Source organism: Chiloscyllium punctatum, chromosome 14, assembly GCF_047496795.1.
Source record: "Chiloscyllium punctatum isolate Juve2018m chromosome 14, sChiPun1.3, whole genome shotgun sequence".
Lineage (NCBI taxonomy): Eukaryota > Metazoa > Chordata > Chondrichthyes > Orectolobiformes > Hemiscylliidae > Chiloscyllium > Chiloscyllium punctatum.
In genome coordinates this window covers 11,203,563-11,214,447 of record NC_092752.1, presented here as the reverse complement: position 1 = coordinate 11,214,447, position 10,885 = coordinate 11,203,563, and the positions used below count along the sequence as shown (strand labels likewise).

Below are 10,885 nucleotides of genomic sequence, written 5' to 3'. Positions count from 1 at the left end.
TCCCATGAGAGGAAATATCCTTTGCACATCCACCGGTCAGCTCCCCTCAGGATCTTGTCTGTTTCAATTTAGTCAACTCTGACTCTTCTAAACTCTGGATGATTTAGGCCGAGGCTGTCTAGCTTTCCTCAAAAGGCAATCCATTCATTCTATGTAGCAGATAAGTAATCCTCTGAACTGCTTCCAATGCAGATATAAAGGTAAAAACTTTAAATTCACTGTAATAAAACTTCTCACCATGCTTCTATGCAACTCTTTCTTCGCTTTATTATTTAGAAAGAGCCTGACATTCAAAAATTCAGAGTTTTGGAGAGTGTAAATGAGTGGAACAGCAGATATTCATTAATACTTCAGTTTTATTTTCACAAGACTCAAAATCATCTTCCTCGATGCAGTTCTCTCAGTAGTTTGCTTCCTGAAGTACAAAAAAAACTTTTTGCAAAATGGGTTTATTCAAGATTCCAATACAGACACAGTACAAAGTGTGTATATTATAGTCATCTTATCAATAGTTAGCACAATGGTTTCTATGGTAACATTCCATTATTTAAGAAATATGTTTTTCACCAGAGGCAGATGCAAAATTACATTGTGATTGAACAGGGAAATCTCAACCCCTATCTTGGTCCTTAATGAAATCCACTGTTTTGGGAGATTATCTCTATTAATATCTCAACCATAGTATCACCATCATACTATTTTGACTCTCTAGTGTTAACAAACATGTTACTTTTCATTCCAAAATTTCACAGAGTTATCTTAGAAATAGAACTTACAGTGTGAAGCACAAAATTACAAAAACAACAAGGTTTGAGTGCTAGAGTTTGGGGGTGGGTGGGGTAATACTAGCATACTTTCACCTAAGCCTCAGGAAAATATTTCTATAAAATATGATTCAATGTTTGCTTGCTGACAGGAGACCTCAATGAGTATTCAGAGCAACACAGGTGTGGATTATGGGGACCTCTAACATTTATAGCCAGCTTTTTAATAACATCTGCTCTACTGCATTGATACAGCTGCACCAATTGTCAATGTTTATTTTACTTCCCCTGAAATCCATTACTCAAGTTTTAATCTAAGTATTACCACAATCTTGTTGTCCCTCATTATAAGCTCACCACTGCTAAATTGAAGAGAGCAGAGAGCGCAAGGGCAAATTATCACTGTCATCACAGATTTTCTCTCAATGTTACAAAACTCACTTAATAATTCTTTCACTGGATTTGTGTGTCAAAGGCAAAAACGGTATTCATTGTCCATCACTAATTGCCCACAAAGCAAAATACATTAGATGCTGGAGGTCTGACGTGAAAACAGAACATTTCAGAATTTGTGGTGAGAGAAACAGAGTTAAGATGTCAGGGAAATGCTTTTTAATTTTATACAGAATTTTTATGGTCTCAGAATCATCTGAACCAGTTTACACTAAATTAGTGCTTCTGAAGTGTAGTCACTGATACAATGTGGGGAACAATTTGTGTAAAGCTCTTAGAAGCAATGTAACAAATGAAGAGGGCACTCAGCTTACCTCTGCCGGGCTGTGTTAACTCAATGCTATAAGATTTATACAGCTCTTCCTTGAGGAGATTCTGTATGGTAGAGGTACCCATGAAGAATAGCCCTCATTATTGCCGATTGATGGTTCTCAGGCAGGTTTTAAACCAGGCATGTGGACTCTGATTGAAACAATTGCAACTGATAATATGCTGGACTTACACCTGTTTCAATTCAACAAAAGAGGGGACATCTATTCACTGATTTTTTTCTCAGAGCAATGCTCTGACCAATCAGAATCTACCTGCGTGGGTTAGAATTTAACAAAGTCATGGTTGTTAACTGTCAATCAGCATCCATGGGTTCAAGCTCCATGGCAAGCCCTCTACTGATCAGAGTCCACTTATCATCCAATCAGCATTCTCCTTTTATGGAGTATGAATGCATTTTTATTTATTTTTAAACCATGAATTGGTATTCTTGCAAAATGTCCTGATGAGGGCAAGCTGAAAAGTTGCAATAAACTGGGTCTTTTTTCAGCAATACTCAAGTTCTGGATCGCCAAACTTCTTCTTGTGTTCTCTGCCCAAAGGCAGGTCCAACTCCCAAAGTGCTACAACCTCCACCATGGGTAGGGGTGACGAGGTAGGTCCTGAATCTGCCCCAGTTAGATTGTGCATTGAACTCCAGGTTGCTGGCACCATTCTGAACCAGGCATCCATCTGGAAAGGGAACCAATCAAGCCACACTCCCACTTCCAACTACCCCCCCCCCAAAAAAAACACAAGGAGTGCAAGTTGCTGAAGCAACATACAATTCCATGTACATGTTTAAGTCCTGGAACAAGGGATTATGATTGTAGAGATTCCAGTACTCTTTCCATCACAAGGCTGAGTTGAAATCTGACACACTCTTACCGCTGGCAATTGGCTTGTGCTGGAAAAACATACACATTGATATTCAAACCTATTTGATGGTATTGTGAATGTACTCTCCTTGGTCATCAAGTCTACTTTGTGTGTTGATTCTATAAGTTGAAAAAATAAATATTTTCATTGAGAGTTTTCATTTCATTGAGGAGGTTTCAATTCACATCCAACAAACTGCTCTGAAAACTCTGTTCATTATTTGACAATCAGCAATAAAACAACCCACAAAGTTCTTTAGAAGGTGAAATTGTCCAATATTCAATGGGTCCTTCCATTAAAAATAAACTAGGATCCGCAATCAGATTTGCATTTTACTGAAACGTATCAATCCTTCCTTAAGCCATGTGCTAATTATGTCCCAGTGCTTTGTCGAAAGCTGCTCATTGCTTTCAAGATGGATTGCTCACAAACAGACTAAACAGAGTGGGCCAAAAGATGACCCCCACCCGCCTTGAGTGGCGGGTGCGGTCACGATCAGGTTATTGTGGTCTGGTGAGTTTGATGGTGTGGCATCTGCTGTTCGGCCTCAGTCAGGGGCGATGGGGTTAACATCTCCTCCCGAAAGAGGGCACCTGCAGCACTTGCCCAGCACTGGACCCGGAGTGCTCAGATTATGTGTTCCAGTTTCGGGGAGTAGGATTGAGAACAGTTTGCAGCCGTATGTGTGTGTGTGTGTGTGTGGTGGGGGTGGGAGTCAGTCAGTGCTGGTCCCAGGCGGAGAGAGAGAGAGAGAGAGTTTGGCAAGCGTTGGTGGTCAATGAGAGATCAATGGGAGATCTTGCACCGTCTCACACGGGGCAAGCGAAACCGGTGAAAGTAAGTGGGAGACGGTCGGCGGCTTCTGCCCGACGCAATTACGCCGATTTCAGATTCCGCCGCGCTAGGTGCATTTTTTCTGCATTTTCAGGTTTCGCTGGGAGCCGGGGTGGGGGATTTAAAACATGCAAAGCATGAAATTTGGTAAGGAACATCAAAAATAAAAAAAAACCCTATTTATTTTTTAAGAGGAAAAGGTCCCTGAGCAGTTGGGTTGCTGTGTTAAAGCGTGTTGGATAATCTTGAACCCAAGACTTGCTGCAAGGTCAACTGTGAGCTCACTGAGAGAGAGAGAGTGAGAGGGGGTGGGGGGAGAGCTGGAGAATCAGCGCCGAGGGAGGTAAGTGTGTGTTATAAGGACTTTGCCATTCGGTAGCCGCAGCGCGCTCTGCAGTAGCGTCCCCTTTTTGTAGCTTCTTCCCCGTTCACCCGCCGTCTCTCTGCAGCATCTGAACCAATCTCCTCTTCCCCCCCAACCCCCGGCCTCTGGATTGCAAAGGGAAGTGGGGGGACTGACAGGAGGAGAACTGGCTTCTTGCAGACCAGCAAAAACCTGGGAGCACTGACTGTCAATTATCCCAGCTCCCAACTCCTCCAAACACAAGGCGAATGAGCCCCCCTCTTCCTGGATGACTGATGCTTGTTGAAGGCAGAATGTTTATTTACTACTACAGCCCGGCTCTGCGTGTGGGTGCCTGGATATAAATAGCGAGAATTCCGTCTCCAATGTCGCGCAGGTTGGAGCTCAGCCCTGTGTTTTTGTTCCTCGCGGTTGGGAGCTCGCCAACAGACTGGGGGCTAAGGATACCTGCTTCAGAAATCGGCTGATGCTGGACTGGGAGTAGAGGAACGAAGTCCCCCTGTGCTTCCTACCAAGCGGTTGGTATCGCTTATTCAGGGGACGCTGGGGTCTATAACGGGAAACATTGTTTTAAATACAAACGAGGGACTATGACATGGTGTTTTTGGATATCTGTGCGTTTCTATTTGTGTCTGTATGCCCTAAGGTCTTTATGGTGATGTCTCTGGGTGTCTATATGTCTGTTTACGTATGTGAGAGAGAGAGAGAATCTGTGCCTATCCGAATGTGTAAATATGTGTGTATCAGTTTGAGGGGGTGGCTGCATACATCTATGTGTGTGTATATGTTGGTCCTAGTGTCTCCATCTGGTGTCTGTCTGTGTGGCCAATTAACGGATACCCTATGTGTGAGAATCTTTGTCAGTGTGTTAGTCGGTATGCATATATCTGTGTTTATGAGGGGGCGTCTGTGTGGAGCATGGGGTTTGTGTGTGCACCAGTTTGTGTGTCCATGTCTGTGTGGGGTTTGAGTCTGCACTGTGTGTCTCTATATGTGTGTCTGCATTGGTATACAATGTATCAATATGTATCTATGTTTCTGTAATTGTACCTTGGAGTATCTGTGTAGTTGTGGGGCAGGTGGGTGTTTATTTTTGTATCTGTATGTGTCAATGTGTGTGTGACAAAGCATAATTAACATGCAGTAGACACTGATTCATAGAAGTCGCATTTGATGTGAAACAGGTAGGTAATTTATACAGAATGGGTAAAAGACATTTGGATAATGTGTTTATGATTTTGCCTGATTGAGACCATTTCACACAGAATATTTTTCAATCATGTAATCTCTTGAAATAAACCATTGTGACATAGAATATGACTGCTGATGTATTGACTTTCACACGTAGAAAATGGATTTTAAAATTCTTATAGGTAAGACTGGAGTTATATTTCAATGGATAAAATTATACTTGATACTCAATCAAATACCATTTATATTCGTTTCATATATGCACATACTACTGGTTCCTTTAAACTATCTATTACAAGCCTGTAGGCTTTTTCTGAATGTTTCAATGAATTATTTTTCACTGGGAAGTGTACTTGAACTCCCCTTTCCCCATGTGTGGTAGAATTCACATTCTGGGTTTTGCTGTCACGATTCTGTTGTATTTCAGGAACGATCAGGTATCCGAAGGAATATTGCATGAGAGAAAGAAGTATTAGGCAACACAACAGTTTTCACTGTGGATTTGTGCCCACCCCTGGGCTGAGAAAGAGCAACTGTGAAGATTGCAGAGCCGAATGGGGACTGTACCAAATCCTCAGGATTCTCAGGCTGTGCAAAGATCAGCAGCTGCAATGGGCAGAAAAGACCTCGGAGGAAGCTCTTGTAACAACAGCCAACAGAAAGCAACCTCCCCAGATCAACAGAAAGCATCAAGCTCCTCACTTATGCTAAAGGAAAGTTTCATTAACTCAGCTCCTTTAATACTGGAATCCAGGCAGACCGAAAATGCTACATCCAAACTATACACCAATGGAGATCAGGCTGTGTGCGATGGAGGTGGAGAACCTGGCCAATGGATAAAGCCAGATGCAATGAACAGCAGTCAGCAAGGTGCCGAGAAAAATGCTCAAAACTCTTCAGAGGTCATTATAAACCAGCAGACAAAATGTGTGCATCAAGGTCAGCCAGATATATGTCCTGACCCTGGACTTTCTGGGACCAAAAGGCAACTGACCAAACCTGCTGACCCTCAACTTATGGGGACTGACCACCAGAAGACCAAACACACTGACCCTGGACATACTGGAACTGACCACCAGCAGACCAAACACACTGACCCTGGACATACTGGAACTGACCACCAGCAGACCAAACACACTGACCCTGGACATATTGGAACTGACCACCAGAAGACCAAACACACTGACCCTGGACATACTGGAACTGACCACCAGCAGACCAAACACACTGACCTTGGACCTACTGGGACTGACCACCAGCAGACCAAATCTGCTGACCCTGGACATACTGGGACTGACCAACAGCAGACCAAACACACTGACTCTGGACATACTGGGACTGACCACCAGAAGACCAAACCTGCTGACCCTAGACATACTGGGACTGACCACCAGAAGGCCAAACCTGCTGACTCTGGACATACTGGGACTGACCACCAGAAGACCAAACCTGCTGACCCTAGACATACTGGAACTGACCACCAGCAGACCAAATCTGCTGACCCTGGACACACTGGGACTGACCAACAGCAGAACAAACACACTGACCCTGGACATACTGGAACTGACCACCAGCAGACCAAACCTGCTGACCCTGGATGTACTGGAACTGACCACCAGCAAACCAAACTTGTTGACACTAGACATACTGGGACTGACCACCAGCAGACCAAACCTGCTGACCCTGGACACTCTGGGACTGATCAACAGCAGAACAAACACATTGACTCTGGACATACTGGGACTGACCACCAGAAGATCAAACCTGCTGACCCTGGATGTACTGGAACTGACCACCAGCAGACCAAACATACTGACCCTGGACCTACTAGGACTGACCACCAACAGACCAAACACACTGACCCTGGACATACTGGGAATGACCACCAGCAGACCAATCCTGCTGACCTTGGACATACTGGAACTGACCACCAGCAGACAAATCGTACTGACCCTGGACATACTGGGACTGACCACCAGCAGAACAAACACACTGACCCTGAACCTACTGGGACTGACCACCAGCACACTGAACATATTGATCTTGGATATCCTGGGACAAGTTACCAAAAGATCAGCATTGAAAGGAGAGAGGAAAAGAGGGTTGGGATTAGGACTGACATGGAACAACTTGAGTCTGCAATAAGGGATGGACTCCAAACAGTCACTGTGAAAGAAGAAACTGCCTTTAATATGAAAACTGGAAACCGAAAGGAGCAACTGAGACTTACAAAGGAAGAAGCTCCTCCCAAAACTGGCCCTGACATACCTTCAGAATTGCATGTGCAAAAGATTGGAGCCAGAGGAACGCAGGAGTCCACCCAGTACAGTTCTAGAGAACACCAACAAATGCAGCCAACAGACACAGAGCCAAATCTAGGAGGGATTGGTCAGCAACAACAACAGGAGTCCAAATTTAAAGATGCAGAAACAATGACGAGTCAGTCACCAGGCAGCTACTTCCCATTCATTTGGAACAAGTCTTGTCGGGATGTTGAGGTCCAAGCTGTCCTGCAAAGTTTTCAGTGTAAATCCACAGCGACCAGTCCCCAGAGTCCTGCCCCTGGCTCAATGAGTGAGTGTCAGGTTGGCCAGAATGTTTATTCAGAACGCAGTCATTCCAAGCTCAGTCAGTCAGCACGAATTAGTGACAGTTACCATGAGTCAGAACAACTCAAGGTAACGTGTACCTTTACAGAAGGATCTGAACACTCGAATGTTGTCTATGAACTGCGTGAAGAGTTAGTGGGGAAAACCCAGACTGAATCTTTCTTATCAGAGGTTACTTACCGAAATAAAACTGAAAATGCACAGGAATTCTCTAAAGAGTCTGATTATGATCCAAAAGCTATCGATGTCAAGAAGAGTGAGCCAACAAATGCTGAAGGACTTACAGACTGTGGACAGGCACCATCCGTTCTTGTTACTAATGAATCAGAATCTGGGACACATGTCCCCGCAAAGCTCAGAGCAGAACCTGAACGCTTGAAGGTGGCTGTGGAGTTACATGAGAGATCCATGCAGTCACACAGCCCCTGTGATAACAGTGAGAACTCAGAACAGCCAAACATTAATAACAGTGGTAACCAAGACACTGGCGTTCCCACCCTTTTACATTGTGTTGTAAATGAATCTTCTCAGTGTTTTTATGATAGCAGCAGGAAGTCAGCCATTGCTGCAAATGTCCATGAAAAATCCAACCAGAAAGAAACCGCCATGGATAAATCTAGCCAATCAAACAGTGCTACCAAAATTAGTAGAAAAAATGACCAACAACACGACAGTATAACCAAATTTAACCAAAGTAGTGGGCAATCTGGACTGCTGCAGAAACCTGACCCATCGACAATGGCTCCTGACATTACCAAGCCATCCTTCTGCTTGAAAACTGCTGGGGATATCCAAATGGATTCCAGTGGACCACTCAGTATAGGTACTGTCCCAAAGGGATCTGACCAATCTCAAGCTCCTGGTGATGTGATTAAAGTGTCTGGACAAGCCCACAATGTTTACCGAATCAAAAGGGAACCTGATCTTGATGCCAAAAAACAAACGAACCAAACCAAAGACCTGCCTGCCAATAGCGAGACAGCAGACCAACCACAAGGTGTTTGTAATGACAGTGAAACTTCTGGCCCAGTGGAAGGTCCTCACGGTATCACCGTGGAAACTGTTCAGCCAGAAGCCAACCAGTGCATCAGCGTACTGTCTGGTCACCCAAAAGATGAACATGACACCAATAAAAAAGTGTCTCAATCACAAGCTGTGGACAGCGTCAGTAAAGAATGTGAGCAACCCAAAAATGACTCAGACATCAGCAAAAAATCTGCTCAGGTGATAACTCTATATAATGACGGTAAGGGATTCACCCAATCAGAAGCTGGCTGTGCAACCATGAAGGGAAGTGGCCAGTCAAAAACTGACCCCCATGTCAGTAAGCAGTCTCACTTGTTTGAGACCAAAAAGCCAAAACCTACTATTGAGGTGAACGTTGAACCGAAGCATTCAGATAGTGACCCAGATAAAGAGGCAGTTCAGTCAAAGAATGTCCGGGATGTGGTATGGGATGAGCAGGGTATGACCTGGGAAGTTTATGGTGCCTCCCTTGACCCTGAATCACTGGGGTTTGCCATTCAGTGTCACTTACAGAGACAGATCGTAGAATACGAGAAGCAAATCAAAGTGAACAATCAGAGCAAAAGATCTGCTTCTTTGGATGCAACACCTGGGAGTAATAAAGCCAACAAAAGGAGGCAGCAAAATATATTCAGGACAGTTCTGCAGAACATGAGATCCCCACAGTGTTGCCTTCGTCCACAGCCTTCCTCTGTGATTGACTGATGGGAACTGTTGTCATATTTCAGCCAATCTTCCAAATTGTTTGTGACGGACCACTTTCTGCACTTATTGTTCATGAGTAGTTTGAACCTTTATTACAGATTCTTTTCCCTGCAAAATATATACAGTGGCTGTAGTTATCATACATGGCATTTCAATGTTGTATCTGTCCACTAGATACAATTAAGAGACCTGTAGGTCATCTATTAGGCAATAATGACCACCATTTGTAAACAAAATGACCTAGTTAGATTTTATTTCATAATGATTAAATGAATACTATAGAGGTGACTGTTCTGTGAAGATTTTATTCTGAACTTTTTTTTCTTGGTCTTGATAACATGTACCCATCACCTGACGTTCTCAACTATTCAAGCATGCTCTAGTATGCATGAACATAATTGATATATTTTAATGTTAATGCTTCGAGGGAACAAGGTTACATAGTTAGACCATGACACTTGCAGTTTTGTGATTCCTGTAGAATGTCCTCAGCAAAACAACTAACTATTGCAACATTTCAATGTAGAGGCTAACATTGCAGTTGTCTAGTGCATAGTCTTAGAGGTACAGGGGAATAAATGGCTTTTTGAATTAATTAAGGAAAAGAATGCAACTTGTCACAGATGCTTGATTGTTGTGTAAAATAGAATACGTGGACTCATATACTGTATTTAGTAAGCCAGAGCATTTTATATTATATAAATATAATGAGAAGTATCACTATTACACATTTTAGCTTCCTCTCCAAGGTGAAATCCATGTATTGCGACTTGTATCTTAGATGACGGTCCTGACTGATGTCAAATTTTCTGCCTTTTTTTTGTACTGTGTTATTGATATTGATTGTTTACTGTTTGTCTTTTGCTAAACAGCATAGAGATTTATATTAAAAATCCGCTCTGTGTCCATTCCCTTACACGTACTGAGTAACCAGTCTCTGTTATCTGTCCTTTGCCAATGTAAATGAGAAGGACTGATTTAGTCCTCCTTATCAAAATTGGATAGAAACACATGGAGCATGTGTGGCTAAGTTTAATTTTGTTGCTGCATTGACGGAGATGAGCAGAGATGCTCCCTGTTCACAGAATTCCAATCACTTCACTTCCCTCCACACACAAGGCAGCCCTTGGCCAGTTACTTTATAGCTGCACCTTTCTCAGGCTTAACAAGTGGTAGATGTTCATTGGCAACTCACCCAAAGCAATTTAATCAATCCAAGGCCCAGTTTCTTCAACGATAACCACGATGTATTGTATTTTTAAATTTCAAACTGTTTCTGTTAGAATAATGTAATAAATATGAACAATATATGGGACAAATTTCTGCTTTCAATTTTTTTCTCAATGGCCTTGAATTATGCCGCATTGTTCTTTAATAAGGGCTAGCCAAATCTTTGGTTTCTTATGAGACTGGCCATTTTTTAAGAGGTAACCTTTGACTGAAATGAACAAGAACAAAGGAGAATTCATGCAACACCTTTTACAACCTTAGCACCTCCTAAAGTGGCAGTAGAAGGGTAGCCACAGTTGTGATGTAGGAAATACAGCAACCAATTAATGCACAGCAAACCCTCAGAAACATGATTGAGATCAATGATCAGGTTCTCTGTTTTGGCATAGATGTTGGCTAGATCGCCTTGAGGAGAACTCTACTATTTTTCTAAAGGTGCTCTGGAACTTTCTAAGCCACCTAAGAGGGCTGTCATAAAATCCCTATAATATGGAAGGAGGCCATTCAGCCCAAGCTGACCC

The 10,885-nt window shown here is 43.0% G+C and overlaps 1 protein-coding gene across 6 annotated transcripts; it reads left to right on the top strand.

The window, feature by feature from the left end:
- Window positions 1-2,896: 2,896 nt before the first annotated feature.
- Window positions 2,897-10,442, top strand: LOC140485592 (uncharacterized). Of its 6 annotated transcripts, none has more exons than XM_072583874.1 (3): window positions 2,897-2,918; window positions 3,917-4,121; window positions 5,222-10,442. In XM_072583874.1, the coding sequence occupies exon 3, from the start codon at window positions 5,349-5,351 to the stop codon at window positions 9,132-9,134; it is 3,786 nt and encodes a 1,261-aa protein (XP_072439975.1). In that variant the 5' UTR covers window positions 2,897-2,918; window positions 3,917-4,121; window positions 5,222-5,348; the 3' UTR covers window positions 9,135-10,442. The 6 variants fall into 6 exon arrangements, with proteins under 6 accessions (XP_072439975.1, XP_072439974.1, XP_072439976.1 ...); XM_072583873.1 differs by lacking the exon at window positions 2,897-2,918 and adding an exon at window positions 2,961-3,242; XM_072583875.1 differs by lacking the exons at window positions 2,897-2,918; window positions 3,917-4,121 and adding an exon at window positions 2,961-3,242.
- The last annotated feature ends 443 nt before the right edge of the window (window positions 10,443-10,885 follow it).

Bases quoted from the DNA above. Each gene is read 5' to 3' on its own strand.
- LOC140485592 (XM_072583874.1), top strand. From the start codon at position 5,349: ATGGGGACTGTACCAAATCCTCAGGATTCTCAGGCTGTGCAAAGATCA.